Here is a 22807-nt window from a genome sequence, read left to right on the forward strand (position 1 = left end):
CTCTTGGTTGGAGGTCTACACGCTGACCGTTCTCTCTTGGTCCACGACTATACACGGTGTGTAGCTGAGATGTCGTGCTCACCGTCAGAAGTCATGCGGAGAGTCTCCTTTGTCTTCCAGCTGTCAGCCATATCCCACAGCTTCACCGTCTTATCCCAGGAAGCGCTGGCCAGGATGGTTTGTGTGGGGCTAAAACTCAGGCTGCTCACCGGTCCCTCATGTCCTGCCAGCACCTGTGAAACGGTGAACGGGGGGTTAGGGGCCACAGAACACTCACCTGTCCTACCACGGGGCACACACCTGTCCTACCACAGGGCACTCACCTGTCCTACCACGGGACACACACCTGTCCTACCACAGGACACTCACCTGTCCTACCACGGGGCACACACCTGTCCTACCACGGGGCACTCACCTGTCCTACCACGGGGCACACACCTGTCCTACCACGGGGCACTCACCTGTCCTACCACGGGACACACACCTGTCCTACCACGGGACACTCACCTGTCCTACCACGGGGCACACACCTGTCCTACCACGGGGCACTCACCTGTCCTACCACGGGACACACACCTGTCCTACCACGGGACACTCACCTGTCCTACCACGGGGCACTCACCTGTCCTACCACGGGGCACTCACCTGTCCTACCACGGGGCACTCACCTGTCCTACCACGGGGCACACACCTGTCCTACCACGGGGCACTCACCTGTCCTACCACGGGACACACACCTGTCCTACCACGGGGCACACACCTGTCCTACCACGGGGCACACACCTGTCCTACCACGGGGCACTCACCTGTCCTACCACGGGGCACACACCTGTCCTACCACGGGACACACACCTGTCCTACCACGGGGCACACACCTGTCCTACCACGGGGCACACACCTGTCCTACCACGGGGCACACACCTGTCCTACCACGGGGCACACACCTGTCCTACCACAGGGCACACACCTGTCCTACCACGGGGCACACACCTGTCCTACCACGGGGCACACACCTGTCCTACCACAGGGCACACACCTGTCCTACCACAGGGCACACACAGGTAACAGATGGTCTTCAGCTCCGCCTCTCTCCTCCAAGACTTGCTGCCCACTACCCCTTCCTCCTCTCTACCTCTCAGTGGCCATCAAGGGTTTGGCAACACAGAAATAGTCCCCTCGGCCTACTCCCATCAACCTGAATCTGGACCACAGCCCTCCATGCATCTACCTATCCGAAATCTTTTAAATATTGAAATCAAACCCGCATCCGCCACTTCCACTGGCTGCCAATTCCACACACCTACCACCCTCTTTAACCCATGACCTCTAATTCTCAACCTTAGTGGAAAAAGTCTGCTTGCATTTACTCTCTCTATTTGTTCATTATGTGCCGTGTCATATGACATAGTGAACGTGGTCTTTCCGTGACCATGAGTGTTCCTGGTAAACTCTTCGACAGAAGAAGTTTGACACTGCCTTCTTCTGGGCAGTGTCTTTACAAGATGGGTGACCCCAACCATTATCAATATTCCTCAGAGATTGTCTGCCTGGTGCCAGTGGTTGTATCACCAGGACTTGTGATGTGCACCGGCTGCTCACACGACCATCCACCACCTGCTCCCATGGTTTCACGTGACCCTGATCGGGCGGCTAAGCAAGTGCTACACCTTGCCCACGGGTGACTTGCAGGCTAGCGGAGGGAAAGAGAGCCCTACACCTCCTTTGGTAGACGCACATTTCTACCCAGCCACCCAGACGAAGCCCAGGGAAGTAGTTCTGGGAGATCTCCACAGCAAGAGGCTAGAGAGGATGCGAGACAATGGCCTAATGCTCCTCAGTGGGATTCTCTTCAAGGGATATGTAAGAGCAGGTGTTACACAGTTGCCACTTGACCTCAGCAAGGTAGAGGTCAGTCCCCCAGACAGGAGCACTGTCTTTGACTGCAGAGAGTGGAGGGCAAGGCATTCAGGAGGGGTAAGGTTTGCAGACGGGAGGGGAGTGCTGAAGTTGAGACAATAGATGTCTCAACAGCAATAAGCGATGAAAAGAGCCAGTGAGGAAAAGGACAGAGCGCAGTGTCCCACAAAGAGAAGGGGTCATTGGTGCAGGAAAGGGAAGCCTTGCCAAGGAAGTGTGCTCAGAGACAGAAGCCATGACAGAAGACAGAAGGTGGGAACCCACCACAACAGGTAATAGATCTTCAGCCCCATCCCACTCCACCCAGACCCGCTACCTGTCACCCACTCACCAACTGGACCCTACTCCTCCCTGCTGCCTGGATGAGTTTGGATACAGTCACAAAAGTACAGCACAGAAACAGGCCATTCAGACCATCTAGTTTGTGCTGAACTATTATTCTGCGCTAACCCCTCATAATTTTGAAAACTCTGAAATCTCCCCTCATTCTTCTACAATCCAGGGAATAGTTCTAATCTACTTGATCTTTGTCTGGTCAGGGAAAGTGAGGAGGTGATAGACAGGGGCTATAGGCAAGAAGACACACCGGGGCGTCGGGACACAAATAAGGGAAAAACAGTCAGGAGAGGGAAGGGCAAGAGTCAGATACTAGAGAGTACCCCAGTGGCTGTCCCCCTTAACAATAAGTACTCCTGTTTGAGTACTGTTGGGGCGGGACGGTTTACCTGGGGGAAGCAACAGTGGCCGTGCCTCTGGTACAGAGTCTGGCCCTGTGGCTCAGAAGGGCAGGGAAAGGAAGAGGATGGCAGCAGTGATAGGGGAGTCTATAGTTAGGGGGTCAGACAGGCAATTCTGTGGACGCAGGAAAGAAACTCAGATGGTAGTTTGCCTCCCAGGTGCCAGGGTCCGGGATGTTTCTGATCGTGTCCACGATATGCTGAAGTGGGAAGGAGAACAGCCAGAGGTCATGGTACATATTGGTACCAACGACGTAAGTAGGAAAAAAGAGGAGGTCCTGAAAACAGACTACAGGGAGCTAGGAAAGAAGCTGAGAAGCAGGACCTCAAAGGTAGAAAGCTCGGGAGTATAGCCTGTGCCACACAACAGTGAGTATAGGAATAGAGTGTATTAATGTGGAAGATAAATGTGTGGCTGAGGGATTGGAGCAGGGGGCAGGGATTCAGATTTCTGGATCATTGGGACCTCTTTTGGGGCAGGCGTGACCTGTACAAAAAGGACGGGTTGCACTTGAATCCGAGGGGGACCAATATCCTGGCAGGGAGGTTTGCTAAGGCTATTGGGGAGAGTTTAAACTAGAATTGCTGGGGGGTGGGAACCGAACTGAAGAGAAGGAGGAAGGGGTGGTTGGCTCACAAATAGAGAAAGCTTGTAGGCAGTGTGAGAGGGAGGATAGGCAGGTGATAGAGGAGGGATGCGCTCAGACCGACGGTTTGAGATGTGTCTATTTTAATGCAGGAAGCATCATGAACAAAGCGGATGAGCTAAAAGCATGGATCAGTACTTGGAGCTATGACGTTGTGGCCATTACAGACTTGGATGGCTCAGGGGCAGGAATGGTTAATTAAAGTGCCAGGCTTTAGATGTTTCAGAAAGGACAGGGAGGGAGGCAAAAGAGGTGGAGACGTGGCACTGTTGATCAGAGATAGTGTCACGGCTGCAGAAAAGGAGCAAGTCAGAGAGAGATTGACTACTAAGTCTCTGTGAGTGGGAGTTAGGAACAGGAAGGGGTCAATAACTCTACTGGGTGTTTTTTATAGACCACCCAATATTAACAGGGACATTGAGGAGCAGATAGGGAGACAGATTCTGGAAAGATATAATAATAACAGGGTTGTCGTGGTGAGAGACTTTAATGTCCAAAACATTGCCCCTAGGACAATGGCTTTAGATGGGGATGAGTTTGTTAGGTGTGTTCGGGAAGGTGAGAGATAAGCTCACAAGAGGAGAGGCTGTACTTGATCTGGTATTGGGAAATGAACCTGGTCAGGTGTCAGGTCTCTCAGTGGGAGAGCATTTTGGAGATAGTGATCACAATTCTATCTCCTTTACCTTAGCATTGGAGAGAGATAGGAACAGACAAGTTAGGAAAGCGTTTAATTGGAGTAAGGGACATACGAGGCAATCAGGCAGGAACTTGGAAGTATAAATTGGGAACAAATGTTCTCAGGGAAATGTAAGGCAGAAATCTGGAAAATGTTCAGGGTATATTTGCATGACATTCTGCATAGGTACGTTCCAATGAGGCAGGGACAGGATGGTGGGGTACAGGAACCATGGTGTTTAAAGGCAGTTGTAAATTGAGTCAAGAAGAAAAGAAAAGCTTACGAAAGGTTCAAAAAACTAGGTAATGATCTAGAAGATTATGAGGCTAGCAGGAAGAAGTTTAAGAATGAAATTAGAGGAGCTAGAAGGGACCATGAGAAGGCCTTGGCGAGCAGGATTAAGGAAAGCCCCAAGGCATTCTACAAGTATGTGAAGAGCTGGAGGATAAGACGTGAGAGAATAGGACCAATTGTGACAGTGGAAAAGTGTGCATAGAAAAAGAGGAGATAGCAGAGGTACTTAATGAATACTTGCTTCAGTATTCACTATGGAAAAGGAGCTTGGCGATTGTAGTGATGACTTACAGCGGACTGAAAAGCTTGAGCATATAGACATTAAGAAAGAGGATGTGCTGGAGTTTTTGGAAAGCATCAAGTTGGATAAGTCACCAGGACCACACGAGATATACTCCAGGCTACTGTGTGAGGCAAGTGAGGAGATTGCTGAGCCTCTGGCAATGATCTTTGCATCAACAATGTGGACAGGAGAAGTTTCAGAAGATTGGAGGGTTGCAGATGTTGATCCCTTATTCAAGAAAGAGAGTAGAGATAGCCCACTAAATTACAGACCAGTGAGTCTTACTTCAGTTGTTACTAAGTTGATGGAGAAGATCCTGACAGGCAGGATTTATGAACATTTGGAGAGGCATAATATGATTAGGAATAGTCAGCGTGGCTTTGTCAAAGGCAGGTTGTGCCTTACGAGCCTGATTGAATTTTTTGAGGATGTGACTAAAAGCATTGATGAAGGTAGAGCAGTAGATGTAGTGTATATGGATTTCAACAAGGCATTTGATAAGGTAATCCATGCAAGGCTTATTGAGAAAGTAAGGAAGCATGGGATCCAAGGGGACATTGCTTTGTGATCCAGAAGTGGCTTGCCCACAGAAGACAAAGAGTGATTGTAGGTGGGTCATATTCTGCATGGAGGTTGGTGACCAGTGGAGTGCCTCAGGGATCTGTTCTGGGACCCCTATTCTTCGTGATTTTTATAAATGACCTGGATGAAAAAGTGGAGGGATGGGTTAGTAAATTTGCTGATGACACAAAGGTTGGGGGTGTTGTGGATAGTGTGGAGGGCTGTCAGAGGTTACAGCAGGACATTGATAGGATGCAAAACTGGGCTGAGAAGTGGCAGATGGTGTTCAACCCAGATAGAGGTAGCTCAGTTTTGGTAGGTCAAATATGATGGCAGAATTTAGTATTAATAGTAAGACTCTTGGCAGTGTGGAGGTTCAGAGGGATCTTGGGGCCCGAATCCATTGGACACTCAAAGCTGCTGCACAGGTTGACTGTATGGTTAAGAAGGCATACGGTGCATTGGCCTTCATCAACCGTGGGATTGAGTTTAAGAGCCGAGAGGTAATGTTGCAGCTATATAGGACCCTGGTCAGACCCCACTTGGAGTACTGTGCTCAGTTCTGGTCAACTCACTATAGGAAGGATGTGGAAACTATAGAGAGAGTGCAGAGGAGATTTACAAGGATGTTGCCTGGATTGGGGAGCATGCCGTAAGAGAATAGGTTGAGTGAACTCGGCCTTTTCTCCTTGGTGTGATGGAGGATGAGAGGTGACCTGATAGAGGTGTATAAAATGATGAGAGACATTGATTGTGTGGATAGTCAGAGGCTTTTTCCCAGGGCTGAAATGGCTAACATGAGAGTGCACAGTTTTAAGGTGCTTGAAAGTAGGTACAGAGGAGATGTCAGGGGTAAGTTTTTTTACACAGAGAGTGGTGAGTGTATGGAATGGGCTGCCGGTGACGGTGGTGGAGGCGGATACGATAGGGTCTTTTAAGAGACTCCTGGACAGGTACATGGAGCTTAGAAAAATAGAGGGCTATGGGTAACCCTTGGTAATTTCTAAAGTAAGTACATGCTCGACACAGCTTTGTGGGCCAAAGGGCCTGCATTGTGCTGTAGGTTTTCTGTGTTACTCAACCTTTCCCTATACCTCAGGTCCTCAAGTCCTAGCAACATCCTTTTCAATTTTCTCTGCAATCTTTCAATCTTGTTCATAGGTAGGTAACCAGAGCTGCACACAGTACTCCAAATTAGGCCTCATCAACGTCTTATACAACTTCAACATAACATCCCATCTCCCATACTCAAGACCCTGATTTATGAAGGCCAACGGGCCAAAAGGACGTGCCAAAATTACCTTAATACACTACCCTGAGATTCATTTTCTTGCGGGCACTCACAGTAAAACACAAAAAAATAGAATCCATGAAAAACTTCATGCAAAGACAAACAACTAATGTGCAAAAGCTGACAAACTGTGTAAATACAAATAAATTAATAAATGAATGAATGTGTGAATGAATGAAGAAATAAACAACACTATGAACATGAGTTGTCAAGTCCTTGAAAAGTGAGTTTGTCGGTTGTGGAATCGGTTCAGTGCTGAGGTGAGTGAAGTTATCCACACCGGTTCAGGATGGAAACCACTATGCACGATGAAGCAACAGACTCCGCACTTACATCAAGCAGCCGGCCGCTCTGCATGGACCAGACGAACACCTCGAACGAATCCTGTGAGCCTGCGCACACAATCTCTCCACTTGAATCCAGAGCCAGACAGAAGAACTGAGTGAGTCGCGGGGACGTGAATGTGCGGAAGTTCCGATACCTGCAATGGGAGGACAGGAGGGTGATAGGGAAAGCACAGGTATGTTATTTAAAGAGGTGAAAAAGGGCACTTGGAAAATAACAAGGCTGAACAAAGTCAACAAGCATTTATTTTACAGGTAACAGTAACAGGCTTTTCCAGTGTAACGAGCCCACACTGCCCAATTACACCCAAGTGACCAATTAACCTATGTCTTTGGACTGTGGGAGGAAACCAGAGCACCCGGAGGAAACCCATGTGGTCACGGGGAGAACATACAAACTCCATTCAGACAACAGAAGGAACTGAACCCGGTTTGCCAGTGCTGTAGAGTGTTACTCATCCCCAAAAAGGAAAACATTTGGAATTTTTTTGGAACATTTTCAGGTTATAAGGAACAGAATAGATCAAGAAGAACGTTCACCAGGATGTTGCCTGGATTATTAGCTATAAGGAGACTTTAGACAAACTTCGGATGTTTTTCTGGAGCACCTGAGGCTGAGGGGAGACCTGATAGAAGTCAATAAAAATTTGAGAATAATGACAGGGCAAACATTCATTTGTCCAAGATGGAAATTTCAAATACTAGTGTGCAGGTTTAACATGCGAAGGGAAAGACTAAAGGAGATTTATGAGGCAAGTTTTTTTTCCATGTACACAGAGTGGTGAGTCCTTGGAAAGGGCTGCCAGGGTACTGGTGGAAGACGATATGATAATGATATTGAAAAGGAAGATCAAAGAGGACGGCACAGTGCTGACTATTCAGCCTAGAATGTTATGACCCACTCTAAAATCAATCTATCTCCTCCCTCCTACATAACCCTCTATCACGGGCCGATGAGATTAGATTCCTTGGCCTCATGGAGAGCACCGACATGGTCGGCTGAAGAGAGTGCCCACTGAGTGTATGTTCATGGTCTTCTGCTGCTGTGCCCATCCACTTCATGGTTCGACAGGCTGTACATTCAGAGATGCTCTACTGTAATGTGTGGTTATTTGTGTTACTGTCAGCTTGAAGCAGCCCGGCCATTCTCCTCTGACTCTTCTCATTAACAAAGCAACACCGCCCACAGAACTGCTGCTCACTGGAACACTCTTATTTTACACACCATTCTCTGAGCAGGTTTCTCAACCAGGTTCCACAACAGAGAAAAATAAACATTGTCTTTTGAACTTTGTGTATTGGTGATTCTAACGCTCACAGTGATGGGCAGTGACCGAACAACCCCATTAGCAATCGCTTTGGAGGTCTCTCAGCCCAGTGTGGCAATGCACAGCAGGACCCTGTTTATTTGGTTGAGTCCATTCCTCCCAAATTATCTCCCTCAACTTCCCCTTACGCACCGACAACTGACTTACAGTAGAAAGTTGGAGGTAAGTTTTCATTCTAAAGACGGTGCAATGCCACAATTTTTGAAGAGGAGGTGTGAAATGCAAGAGAAGCATTCTAGGCCTAGGCCTATGGGCAATTCTGATCAGGTTAGATAAAGAATTACAAACTCCCGAGTCATTTCACTAGTGCAACAACGGACACAAAAAAGTCTGTCTTTACAATGAAAGCTACTTATCAATGGTTTTACATGGACTGGTGGTCCAAGTTATCTTATTCTATTGTGCCCTAGTCTGTGGCAAACAACTTGCAAATGTAGCAATGGCACCAGCAAAATTGAAAAGACACTTAACTACAAATCACAGCCATATGACACATAAAAGTGCTGATTATTTTAAACAGGTATTGGAATCTTAAAACAAATACAGTAAAACTTCTGTTAATAAAGTAACAGTCAGCTAAAAGGTTCAGGAAGCAAGCTATTTAGTAGCAGCAACACAGACAAAATGCTGGAGGAACCCAGCAGGCCAGGCAGCATCTATGGAAAAGAGTACAGTCAACGTTTCAGGCAGAGACCCTTCATCAGGACTCTGAAGGGTCCTGCTAAGTTCCTCCAGCATTTTGCGGTGTTGCTTGGATTTCCAACATCTGCAGATTTTCTCTTGTTTGTTATTTAGCAGCAGAACTTACTACCCAGAAAAGAAGTCATACATTTGTGAGAACCTAATGATGCCAGTATGCAAAATTATTGTGGGTAAAATGCTAGGACAAAATGCAGTACAAGAAATTGAAAAGATTTCACTCTCAAACAGTAGGATAAGCTGTCAGAGGATGCTGAAGAGGTTTTGTGTGATAAACTGAAGAACAGCTTCTCTTTTCCGGTTGATGAGTCAGAATTTGTAAGATTTTTAAATGATGGTGAAATTCAAAAAAACATTTTCTGTTGCAAAGAGCTGCAATCAAAGGCCAAAATATATTTAATGTTTTGTCTTCATATTTGGAAACAAAAGGTCTGTCTTGGAGGAACTGTGTTGTACTGATGGTGCCCCATCAATTGTTGAATCCATAAGAGGTTTTGTTTCTCTTGTTAAAAAAGAAAATCCTGACCTTGTCGCAAAACACTGGCTTTCTTCACTGCGAGGTGCTGATGCCAAAAGCACTTGGAGACAAAATGAAAAAGTTCTGGACAATGTTACAAAAATTGTTCACTTTATTAAACAAAGACCAGTTCACTTGAGAATGTTCAGAAAACTACGTGAAAACCTAGACAAGGAGCACACCAATCTCCTGCTACATACAGAAATCCAATGGCTTAGCCATTTCTAGAAGAATTCTCAACAGGGTGTTTGAGCTGGAAGGTGAATTGCAGGAGTACTTCCAAGAAAACAGGATGCCAGATTTTGCTGTGTGCTTTGAAGATGAAGAATGGCTACAGAAACTAGCCTTCTTAGCGGGCATTTTTCATCATATGAAACAGTTGAATAAGTCTCTGGAGAAAATGTTTTGACTTTAAGTGACAAGATTTTTGGATTTAAAAGGAAACTGAATCTTTGGAAAAATCACGTGACAAAAGGAAACCTTGAAGTGTTTCCATTGCTGCTTGGGCTTGAGAGTGGGGGAAGTTATCAGAAAGTCTCGAGTCTTATTGAAAACCACCTGGAAGAACTGCAGAACAAAATTGACAGTATTTTCCCTCCCTTTCAACATGCGTATGACTGGCTGAGGGTCCCTTTCACTGAATCTTCCGCTCAGCCTGAGAACTTGACTTTGACAGAAGAGAAAGAACTTTGTGAGCTACAGTCTGATCATGCACTCAAGATGAGATTTACTGACCTGTCCCTGGGCAAGTTCTAGATTTCTGTAAAAGAAGAGTATCCTGCCATTCATGGGAAACCAATGAACATTTTGCTAGTTTTCAACTTCTTACATGTGTGAGCAAGCTTTTTCTTGTTTAAAAAGCATCAAGAGCAAGGCCAGAAATCGTCTCATTTCAGTTGAAGGTGAAATTCATTTGTGCTCATCTTAAGTTCGACCCAGAATTGAGTGTCTGTGCAGCAAAAAACAAGCACAGATTTCACATGCTAGGCCGAAATTTGAGCCTGATCATGTCATTCAGTAAGAAATTTTTTTTTCCAAAAAGGCTTGTACAAAATTGTCTTATTTTTATTCATATTGCTTGGCTTGTGGTTTTTAGTACCTTTACTATTCAACATTGTCAATAAATTTTCCAGCTGTAAATAGCATAATTAAAATCAATTCATAACCTTTATTTAAATTAAATCTACTAGGCCTACCTTTAGAAAAATTAAATCCCATTTTGGCTTAAGCCAGTTATTTTACAGCAATTTATTATGTTCACCTTATGAATTTTTAAAATTTATGAAAGGGAAAGCGAGAGTAATTTCAAGAAAGATTGAATTGGCTAAAATTCATTTTCTACTCAAAAGAGCATTGACAAATATTTTTGAATTAGTATATCTACAACTTACTAATCACGCTAATGTACCGTGAGCTGTAGATATAACAACTTTTACGCAAGGGTTCCCTGAGACCTGAAAGTTATTTCAAGGGTTCCTCCAGAGTGAAAAGGTTGAGGAAAGGCTGTTCTAAAGACTGCTGTGTGTGAAAATCCCAGGAGATCAGCAATTTCTGAGATACTCAAACCACCCCATTTGGCACCACCAATCATCACATTTCTTCCTCATTCTAATGTTTGGTCTGAACAACAACTGAACCTCTTGACCATGTCTGCATGCTTTTATGCATTGAGTTGTTGCCACATGATTAGCTGATCAGATCCTTGCATTAGCAAACAGGTTCAACTATGTTGCGAAATTAACAAGGTGTTAATTGTGCCACATTGTTCTGTGGCAGTACAGTGCATTACACTGAAAACCTACTGTGAGTCACAGTAAGAAATATTTAAAAAGTGAGTTCAAACAGAGTGCTGACTGGATTGGCTGGTTCGGTATGTGTGTTAACGAGCAGGTATACAGAGCACTGACTGCATGTTCCAGTGACCATGTGTTTGGAGTTTCAGGATCTGAGGAACAGTTATTGTGGGAGAAATCATGAGCTTGTGTGCAGGGTAACACACGCCGCCTCATTATCTCAGGAGCAGACGCCATTCAGAGTATGCAAGCTGAGTGGCGCGCAGACAAGCCAAACACATCCTTGTCTCACCTGTGAAGATCAAACGCCCTCACCGTGCCGTCCAGAGAGGCACTGACCACAACAAAGCCGGTAGAGTTGAAGGTAACCGCGGTAACGGAGCTAGTGTGTTCACTAAACGTCACAATGCAGAAACCGCTGCTGGTATTCCAAACCTTCACCTAATGGGAGAGATAACGTGGTCAGTCTTCAAGCACCACTGAAAACACCAACTGTTTATTCCTCTCCACAGTCTGACATGCTGAGTCTCTCCAGCACTTTGTGTGTGTTGTTCAAGTCTTACAGCCTCTACAGAATCTCTCTTGGTTATAGTTATCACTTTACATTTTCCTTTCTTACATCTAATTCTCAACCCTTGTCATGCACACGAATAAGAGAAAATCAGCAAATGCTGGAAATCCATGTAACACACAGAAAATGGCTCGAAATGTCAACTGAACTTTTTTCCCCCATTGATACTGCCTGGCCTGCTGAGTTCCTCCAGCAATTTTTGTGTGCTGTTCAAGACTTCCAGCCTCTGCAGAATCTCTCATACTGGTAAAATCACAGATTTTTATTTCATAAATTGTCACTTATATCAATTCAATAGTTTAACATCAGGGTTAGGGTTCAGTCCTGATGAAGGGTCTTGGCCCGAAACGTCAATAGTTCATTCCTCTCTACAGATGGTGCCTGACCTCCCGAATTCCTCCAGTATTTTGTGTGTTGTTGCTCAAAATTACCAGCATCTGCAGAATCTCTTGCGCATCAACAAGGTGTAAGGAAGAGTTAAATCAGATTTTTCCTTAGACGTTTAACACAAAATGGAAGTTTGTGAAATAAAACAGTTTCAGCTTGGAATGCGTGGGGATACTTGCAGGCTGTGTAGGTTGTTAATGCATTTCACAATATTGTTTTGATGTACATGTGATAAATAAATCTAAATCTGAATGTGATGATAATCTGGAGATGTGCATGCACAAACATCATTGAGATGAGATTCAGGGGAAGGATGTTTGCTCCTTTCAGGCCCGTTGCCTGTCATAGACCAGAAGAAATAGAGGAGAATTAGGCCACTCGGCCAATCAAGTCTGCTCTGCCATTCCATTATGACTGGTTTTATTATAGAACATAGAATAGTACAGCACAGTACAGGCCCTTCGGCCCACAATGTTTTGCCGACCCTCAAACCCTGCCTCCCATATAACCCCCCCCGGGGAAGAGGCGCTAGCTATCCACTCCTCTTAATATCTTGTATACCTCTATCATGTCTCCTCTCATCCTCCTTCTCTCCAAAGAGTAAAGCCCTAGCTCCCTTAATCTCTGATCATAATGCATACTCTCTAAACCAGGCAGCATCCTGGTAAATCTCCTCTGTACCCTTTCCAATGCTTCCACATCCTTCCTATAGTGAGGCAACCAGAACTGGACACAGTACTCCAAGTGTGGCCTAACCAAGAGTTTTATAGAGCTGCATCATTAACCCGCGACTCTTAAACTCTATCCCTCGACTTATGAAAGCTAACACCCCATAAGCTTTCTTAACTACCCTATCTACCTGTGAGGCAACTTTCAGGGATCTGTAGACATGTACCCCTAGATCCCTCTGCTCCTCCACACTAAGTATCCTGACATTTACTTTGTACTCTGCCTTAGAGTTTGTCCTTCCAAAGTGTACCACCTTACACTTCTCCGGGTTGAACTCCATCTGCCACTTCTCAGCCCACTTCTGCATCTTATCAATGTCTCTCTGCAATCTTCGACAATCCTCTATACTATCTACAGCACCACCAACCTTTGTGTCATCTGCAAACTTGCCAGCCCACCCTTCTACCCCCACATCCAGGTTGTTAATAAAAATCACGAAAAGTAGAGGTCCCAGAACAGATCCTTGTGGGACATCACTAGTCACAACCCTACAATCGAAATGTACTCCCTCCACCACGACCCTCTGCTTTCTGCAGGCAAGCCAATTCTGAATCCACCTGGCCAAATTTCCTTGGATCCCATGCCTTCTGACTTTCTGAATAAGCCTACCACATGGAACCTTGTCAAATGCCTTACTAAAATCCATGTAGATCACATCCACGGCACTACCCTCATCTTTATGCCTGGTCGCCTCATTAAAGAACTCTATCAGGCTTGTTAGACACGATCTGCCCTTCACAAAGCCATGCTGACTGTCCCTGATCAGACCATGATTCTCTAAATGCCCAGAGATCCTATCTCTAAGAATCTTTTCCGACAGCTTTCCCAGCACAGATGTAAGCCTTATAGCCTCATAATTTGCCCTTCCCCAATTAAAAATTTTCCTGTCCTCTCTGATTCTATTCTTTTCCATGATAATGCTAAAGGCCAGGGAGGTCACTGTCCCCCAGATGCTCACCCACTGAGAGATCTGTGACCTGACCCGGTTCGTTACCTAATACTTGATCTAGTATGGCATTCCCCCTAGTCGGCCTGTCCACATACTGTGACAGGAATCCGTCCTGGACACACTTAACAAACTCTGCCCCGTCTCAACCATTGGAACTAATCAGGTGCCAATCAATATTAGGGAAGTTAAAGTCACCCATGATAACAACCCTGTTATTTTTGCACCTTTCCAAAATCTGGCTCCTAATTTGCTCCTCTGTATCTCTGCTGCTACCAGGGGTCCTATAGAATACCCCCAGTAGAGTAACTGCTCCCTTCCTGTTCCTGACTTTGACCAACACTGACTCAAAAGAGGATCCTGCTACATTACCCACCCTTTCTGTAGCTGTAATAGTATCCCTGACCAGTAATGCCACCCCTCCTCCCCTTTTTCTGCCCTCTCTATCCCTTTTAAAGCACTGAAATCCAGGAATATTGAGCACCCATTCCTGCTCTGGTGCCAGCCAAGTCTCTGTAATGGCCACTACATCATTATTCCATGTATGTATCCAAGCTCTCAGTTCATCACCGTTGCTCCTGATGCTTCTTGCATTGAAGTACACACACTTTAGCCCTTCTACCTGACTACCTTTACACCCTTTATTCTGCTTCTCTTTCCTCAAGCCTCTTTATATGTTAGATCCGGCTTTACTCCATGCACTTTACTTGCAGTTCCTGCATGACCTTTATCCTCCTCCACCTCACTATCTGCTCTAACACTCTGGTTCCCCTCCCCCTGTAAATCTAGTTTAAACCCCTCCTGGAGCAGCACTAGCAAACCTTCCCGCAAGGATGTTAGTCCCCCTCCAGTTCAGGTGCAACCCGTCCTGTCGGAACAGGTCCCACCTTCCCTGGAACAAGCCCCAATTGTCCAGAAAGATGAAGCCCTCCTTCCTGCACCAACTCCTTAGCCACGTATTTAGCTGCATTATCTTCCTATTTCTAGCCTCACAAGCATGTGGCACGGGTAGCAATCCTGAGATTGCAACCCTGGAGTCCTGTCCTTCAACTTTGCACCTAACTCCCTATACTCTCTTTGCAGGACCTCCTCCTGCTTCCTATCCTTCCTGAGAATACTGAGAACATGATCCGAGATATCGCAGACCCTGGCACCAGGGAGGCAACAGACCATCTGGGATTCTTGATCTCTCCCACAGAACCTCCTATCTCAACCCCACTCTCCTGCCTTCTCCCTGTAATCCAATGCCCTGACTAATCAAGAACCTATCAACCTTTGCTTTAAATATACCCAATGACATAGCCTCCATTGCCATCTGTGGCAACAAAATCCACATATTAACCACCCTCTGGCTAAAGAAATTCCTCCTCATCTCTGTTCTAAATGGACATTCCTCTATTCTGAGGCTGTGCCCTCCGTCCTAGACTCCCCACTATAGGAAACATCCTCTCCACATTCACTCTATCTGTGCCCTCTGGCCCTAGACTCCCCCACTATAGGAAACATCCTCTGCACATCCACTCTATCTGTGCCCTCTAGTCCTAGACTCCCCCACTATAGGAAACATCCTCTCCACATCCACTCTATCTGTGCCCTCTGGCCCTAGACTCCCCACTATAGGAAACATCCTCTCCACATCCACTCTATTTCAATATTGAATAGGTTTCAATGAGATTCCTCCCTCATTCTTCTGAACTCCAGCAATTACAGCTCCGAGCTGTCAAACACTCCTCATATGTCAACACTTTCATTCCTGGAATCTTTCTCGTGAACCTCCTCTGGACCCTCTCCATCTTGAGGGCTAATGTGCGGTGGGGCATCAGGGTTACACGGAGAAGGCAGGAGAATGGAGTTGAAATCAGCCACGATGGAATGGCAGAGCAGACTCAACGGCCTCATTCTGCTGCTGGACCATTTATGGTGAAATGAGGGCCTTCAGGAGCCCAACAGAAGTGCATGGATGCGGAGGCAGACTCACCTTGCCATCATCACCCCCCGTGACGATGTACTGGGCATCGGGAGAGTATGACAGCGTAACCATGTTGTTGAAATGTCCCTGCTGCTTCAGCACGTAGCTCTCACTCTGCCACTCCCATACCAGTAGCTGTCCCAGGCCTGTAACACACACACACAGACAAAGGGTCTCACTGATTATTCCGTCTGGGTAGCCTCCAACCTGACAGCATGAACATCAGTATGTTCAACTTCCAGTCACTTTTCCCCTTCCCCTTTCCTTCTTCTATTCCCCACTCTGGTCTCTTACCTCTTCTCCTCACTTGCCTATCGCCTCCCCCTGGGCCCCTCCCATTTTCTTCAGTCAGACGACTCCTCCTCCTCAGCCCTTTACCTTTTTTACCTACGGCCTCGCGACTTTTTATCAACCTCCCTCCCCCACACCCCTGGTGTTACCAATCACCTTCTAGCCTGTCTTCCTTACCCTCCCCCACCTTATCCTGGCTTCTTCCCCCTTCCTTTCCAGTCCTGATAAGGGTCTCGGCCTGATCTGTCAACTGGTTAGTCCTCTTTATCGGTCCTGCATGGCTTGCTGAGTTCCTCCAGCAGTTTGTTTGTCTTGCTACAATCAAAGGCAAAAAAACTGGAACATGTAAGGGAAACTTGAAGGGGAGGTTTTTCACTCAGAGGGTGGTGAGAGTGTAGAACGAGCTGCCAGCAGAAGTGGTGGACGTGGGTTTGATTTCAACGCAGGAGAAATTTGGACGGGTACATGGAGGGGAGGGGTACGGAGGCTCTGATCCAGGTGCAGGTTGACGGGACGAGGCAGATTAATGGTTTGACAGAGACAAGATGGGTGTGTCTGTGTGCTGTGGTGTTCTATAACTCTAAGCAAAGGCAGGAAAATGGGGCTAAGAGGGATATGTTCTAAAATGCAGCACCTCACACTTGCCTGATCAAACTCCTTTAGGGCCAAACACAGGCAAAAGGGACTATCTTCCATCGGCACCTTGGTCAGTATGGATGGGACGGGCCAAAGGGCCTGTTTCTGTGCTGTATGACTCTATAACCAACCCACTTCGCCATGAAACAACAAGCTTTATGCCTCTTCCCTGACTTCTGAAAGATTCCAAAAACTTATTGCTTCATGATCACTTGCTATGCGTGATAGACATCGAAATGAATAGTGATAGAGGTCTGTAGGTGAAGGGCGAAACAAAGAGCTAAGACACTAAGATGGTGCTGAGCTTGTGGTCAGATTTTATACCCAGGGATAAGGAAAATTCCATTCAAATGAGAAAGCTCTTCTCCAAGTAATGCAGCACCAACAGAAGTTTCCAGAATCATACTTTGCATAAACACTAGGTGGAGCACACTAAACTTGCATATACACCCCGTGGCCACTAGGAGGCATATTAAACTGTCATGTACATATAAATAATTACATAAAATACAAGCAATTAATTGTTAAACTGCCCAAAAAAAAACAATTAAACAGTTTAATCTAAGAATTAAATAATCGGAAGCAACAAGTCCCACCCATGAGGAATCCAGAAGCAACATAATTTCCCAAGGAGTTTGTGGACCCGGACCCCCCATTGGCCTGGGACCCTTGGTGTTCCCAACTCCAGCCAATCCAGAACCCTGGTTGGTGCTGCTCTCCAGTATTTGCTCGGTGGAAGACAAGCAGGATTGTGTTCGTCTAAGGCTGCACTAGCGCGTGATGATGAGACTGCTATGTGCTTGTTCTTGTCGACAACATCCCAGGCACCATCAATGGACAGGACATGACATTCAGGGACTTGGGCTATATATTGTTTTTGTGCGTTTTGTGTTGTGTGACTGTTGGTTCTGTTCTGCACCTCAGCATCAGAGGAACGCTGTTTCATTTGGCTGTATTCTTGTATGGTTGATGATAATTACACTTTCAGTTTTGAGTGACATAGCATAGAAAAGACTCTTCCAGCCCCCCCCCCCCAGCAACCTCGATTAACTCGAACGTAATCATGGGATTTACAATGACCCACAATACGTAACCTACCCGATACGTCTTGGGACTGTGGGAGGAAACAGGAGCACCTGGAGGAAACCCACACATTCCATGGGGAGAATGTACAAAGACTCCTTACAGAATGGCACCAGAATTAGGCTCCAAAACACCTCAAGCTGTCATAGTGTCACACTAATCGCTACACCACCAGGGCAAAAAGCTGAACTTTAGAAACACAGCCCAGTAACTGTGGGGTGGGAGAGACGGGTGGAAAACTCACAGATATACCTCACCTGAGCTCCCGAATGCAATCCAGTCCCCGGAGCTGTTGATGGAGATGGACTCGATCCTCTGGTCTGAAATACTGGAGATAAAACAGGCGTCAGGTGGTGGTTGAGCAACCCTGACCCACCAAAGGGAGGCTCCACTTCACCCCTCCCCACCCTCACAGGAGGGAGCCTCGATTCCTGACTCCCCCCACACCTCAGCACTCGTCTCCCTCACCAGCTACCCCCAGGAAAAAGCCTCAACTTAGCAGGAATATTCCATGCAACCCATTATAGGACGAGTGTCGAGGCTTTGGAGAAGGTGCAGAGGAGGTTTACCAGGACGCCGCCTGGATTAGAGGGCACGCGCTATAATGAAAAGTTAGAAAAACTTGGGTTGTTTTCTCTGGAGAAGATTATGAGAGTAGACAGACAGTATCTTTTTCAAAAGTTGAATTGTCTATTACCAGAGGGTAGGGTTTAAGGTGAGAGGGGTTCATTTCAAAGGAGATGTGAGGGACAAGTTTTTTTATACAGAGAGTGGTGGCTGCCTGGGGTGGTGGAAGAGGCAGAAACATTAGAGACTTTTAAGAGAGGTTTAGATAGGCACATGGATGTGAGGAAAACGGGAGGATATGGACATTGTGTAGGCAGAGGGGATTAGTTTAGTTGAACATTTAATTATTAATTTACTTGGTTTGGCACAGCATTGTGGGCTGAAGGGCTTGTTCCTGGTCTGCAACCTCACCAACCTGCGGTTAGCAACCAGACCACCCCCTCCACCTGCCTCTTCACACCACCCACCCACACACCCACAGGACACAGCTCAGCTGGAGCTCATACCTTTCCCCCCACCCACCCCAGCCCACACCTCCTCACCAGCCACACCTGAGGGAGTGGATGAGATTGAATTCGGGCAGTTCATGCAGCTGGAAGATGCCTGAGGCGAAGCCGGTGACCAGGAGGTGAGTTTTCTTGTCGTAGGCCGCAGCTGTCAGGTCGTTGAAATCATTCTCTTTGTTGAAGAAATACCTTCAAAAATGGGAGACGTCAGTTGGAGAAGGCAGTGAGAGGGGGAGGGGGAGGTTGGAAACAAGAGCGAGGGAGGGAGGAGACAGAAGAGAGCAAGGCAGAGTGGGAGGGTGGGGAGAACAAATGTAATGGGGCAGGAGGAACAGAGCAGGTCCGCAGTGGGGGGGGGGGCAGAGGGCAAATCTAGACTGGGGTAAGGCAAGAGCATATCTAGAGCTGGAGAGGGAACAAGTGAATAGTAAGAGGTGAGGGGAGACAGGAGAGAGCAAGTCCAAGGGTGGGAGATGAATGGTAAGGAGATAAAGACAGGTGAGAGAGAGTGGGGAGGTAGAGGGGGTAGAGAACGGATCTAGAGCTGGAGTAGCAGTGAATGAATGGTGAGAGAGAGTGGGGAGGTAGAGGGGGTAGAGAACGGATCTAGAGCTGGAGTAGCAGTGAATGAATGGTGAGAGAGAGTGGGGAGGGAGCAAAGGCGAAGGGAAGTAGTCTACAGCAAGAAGGGAATAGTGACTGGAAAGGGGTGGGGGAGAGAGCAAGTTTAGAGTCAGAGGGGGGGCGAATGAACAGAATGGGGCAGTGAAGGGAGAGTATGTCAAGAGAGGGAGAATGAGGCTAGGGAACGAACGATGAATGGGGAAGGGGGTTGGACAGGAGGGACTAGGCAGATGGGCAGGGGAAGGGAGAAGGGCAAAAACAAATGGAGTGAGACAGATGAAAGGGGAAGCTACGTTGACGGGGACAGAGGAATCCCGGGACAGAACAAGGGAACATGCGGAGAAGCTATGATCTGTATCCAACCATCTCTTACTTCCCAACCCGGGAATATTTCACTTTTCCGGCCCTCTCCTGCTCTGACTCCGATTTCCCACGGACGACGTCAGCCTTCTGGTCCTGCCCTTCCTGGTCCCGTCCAGAGTCTTTGTGATCAGCCTTGGCCTTGGGAACAGGTGCCAGAAGTCCTTCCGGGTCCGTATCACACTGCCACACGCACAGTGTGGCATCACGGCTCAGTGTGTAGATCTGTGGCAGGAAAACTCCACTGATTATTCACAGAGCACACACCCCATTCTCACTGAGTGACACCGATGGGGATGAACACGGGGTGAGACACACTGAACACATCCCATTCTCACTGAGTGATACTGACGGGGATGGGCACGGGGTGAGACACAGTACACACCCCATTCTCACTGAGTGACACTGATGGGGATGGACACGGGGTGAGACACAGTACACCCCCCCATTCTCACTGCTGGCCCAACGCTATTATAGTTCGGGGCATCTGAGTTCACAATATCATCTGTACGTTCTCTCCGTGAACACATAGGTTTCTACCAGATGCTTCGGTTTATTCCTACAATCCAAAGATGTCCTGATTAATAGGTAATTGTAAATAGGCTGATGATTAGGCTAGGTGATTAGTAGGTGGGTTGCCGGGCAGGGCAGCTCGAAGGACCGGAAAGTCTAATTCCAGGCTGTAGCTCAATAAATAAATTAACAAACACACTGTTTCCTCTGGGAACATGAGCAGAGATATTTTGAGTAGGGGTTGGAAAGCAGACGGAAGGGACAAGAGGACAAACAACACAGCAGGCAGTGATTCAGAGGGGGCAGCATTGTGGAAAGACATGAGGGGTGCTGATGTGTGAACACTGTAGAGTAGAACACAGGAACAGGCCATTTGGCCCACAATGTCTGTACTGACCATGCTGTCAAATTAAACTAATCCACGCATGGCCCATATCCCTGTCTGTTCAGGTCACATCAGTGTTTTCATTGACTGGTTGATTGAGGTAGTGTGGGAAAGGCCCTTCCAGTCCAACGAGACACAACGCCCAACAACCCATCGATTTAACATTAGCATAATCACAGGACAATTGACAATGACCAATTAACCTACTAACCAGTCAGTCTTTGGACTGTGGGAGGAAACCAGAGCACTCGGAGGAAACCCAAGCATTCACAGGGAAAATGTACAAACTCCCTACACAGTGGCGGGAATCGAACCCAGGTCACTAGCGATGTAAACAGCGGTCATATATTCTAACCTACTAACCCGTACGTATTTGGAAATGTTCTGAGTTCTGTTTGTTGGGTCTTCTCCAGATGTTTATGGCCTCTGTCCTCACTGGCAGACTGGGGGCATCCAGATGTGGAGGCTGCGATCCCCGGCTCTCTTGCCAGATGTGGAAGCACCCCAAGGAAACTCAAGGGTGAGTGTACAAACTCCTTACGGAGGATGTCAGAATTGAACTCACAGAAATGACGCTCTGAGCTGTAATAGCAGTGTGCTAACCATGACACAACCGTGGTGCCCTGCTGTATGGGCACATTGAAATCCCTTGCTAGCGTGAAGCACACAGACCAAACTATGTACACAGTGATCATAAACATGATAACGAAACAATAACTAGACCAACACGGGCAAAATAGTTGCAAAGATTGTAGAGCAGTCTGAATTAATCACAGAAACAGAAACAGGCACTTCTGCCCATCTAATCATGCTGAACCATTTAAACTGCTTAGTTCCATCAACCTACACCCATTGTATCCCTCCCATCCAGCTACCTATCCCAACTTCTCTTAAGCATAGAAATTAAGTTCACACACTACTTGTGCTGGCAGCTCAAATCAGTGCAAAAAGAAATGTGACTAACTTAGAGAGAGAGAATTCATGGGTCTCTCTAAAAGCCTCCTAAATGCCAATAAACATGAGATTGTGCAGATGCTGGAAATTCAGGGCAATAAGAGACATGCACACAAAATACTGGGGGAACTTAGCAGGCCAGGTGTCATCCCACCTTCATATTCTGGCATCTTCCCCTTTCCTTTCCAGTTCTGATGAAGGATCCCAGCTCAAAACGTAGACGGTTTATTCATTTCCACAGATCCTGCCTGACCTGCTGAGTTCCTCCAGCATTGTGTGCACGCCTCTTAAAGGTCGATCTGCTATCTGCCTCTACCACCCCTGGCAGCACACGCTAGTCACCTGCCACTGTGTGAAAATCTTGCTCCTCACATCACACCCCCCACCCTGATCTTAACATCTGTCCTCTGGTCAGATTAGAGCCTGGATAAAAAGACTACCTATGTCTCTCACGTCACGTCTCCCCTCAGCCTCTGACGCTCCAGAGAAAACAATTCAATGTGCCTGGGGATTGACAGAGGGACAGAGAGCACCAGGGATTCAGGGAGGGTAGCTGGGCTGTCACAGGAGGGGCAGCACCTCTGGCAAGGAGGCTTGTCACACCCATTCCGAGGCAGCTCACTCACCGGACTCAGGCCTCGGCTCTCACCTGTGGCCGTGTGCGACAGGGGCCACACCGCTTCAACAGGCAGCCAGCTAAACCAAGTGAGGGTAGCCGGCAGCCGGATACCCCGGTGTGATAGGGACAAGTATGTCCTAGTACCTGAAGCAGCTCCAGCGGACTGAGCGCATGAGACCCAATGGCCACACTGTTTCAAGGTCATTATGGAAAAGGATGGGTATGGTCCATGGGTTGAGATTCTAAATGAGAGAGGGGGCATCTTTGATAGTATCAGAGAGGATCTAGCAAGTGTGGACTGGGGCAGGTTCCTGTGCAAAAGTGTACTTGGTAAGTAAAAGGCCTTCAAGTGTGAAATTCTGGGAGTACACAGCTTGTATGTGCCTGTCAGAATAAAAGGCAAGGATAACGGAATTAAGGAACCTTGGTTTTCAAGAGATATTGAGGCTCTGGCTAAGTAAATGAGGTGCATAGCAGGTACAGAACAAATGAGGTTCTTATGGTGTTAAAGACACTTAAAGAAATCAGGGGGGCTGAAAGAAGGCTTGAGGTTGCTCGAGCAGGCAAGTTGAAGGAG

At 47.0% G+C, this 22807-nt stretch overlaps 1 protein-coding gene across 1 annotated transcript in view; it reads right to left on the bottom strand.

The window, feature by feature from the left end:
* Positions 1-22807, bottom strand: part of pwp2h (PWP2 small subunit processome component) — a 53728-nt gene that overhangs the window by 21101 nt on the left and 9820 nt on the right. Inside the window, exons 7-13 of the mRNA XM_063049762.1 lie at positions 19773-19984; positions 18821-18964; positions 17960-18030; positions 15702-15838; positions 11383-11531; positions 6743-6890; positions 83-233 (exon numbers count right to left, since the gene is read on the bottom strand). Coding sequence (XP_062905832.1) covers positions 83-233; positions 6743-6890; positions 11383-11531; positions 15702-15838; positions 17960-18030; positions 18821-18964; positions 19773-19984 — 1012 coding nt within the window. The remainder of the gene's footprint in view (positions 1-82; positions 234-6742; positions 6891-11382; positions 11532-15701; positions 15839-17959; positions 18031-18820; positions 18965-19772; positions 19985-22807) is intronic.

The sequence above is a fragment of the Mobula hypostoma genome, chromosome 6 (assembly GCF_963921235.1).
Source record: "Mobula hypostoma chromosome 6, sMobHyp1.1, whole genome shotgun sequence".
In the NCBI taxonomy this organism is placed as follows: Eukaryota; Metazoa; Chordata; class Chondrichthyes; order Myliobatiformes; family Myliobatidae; genus Mobula; species Mobula hypostoma.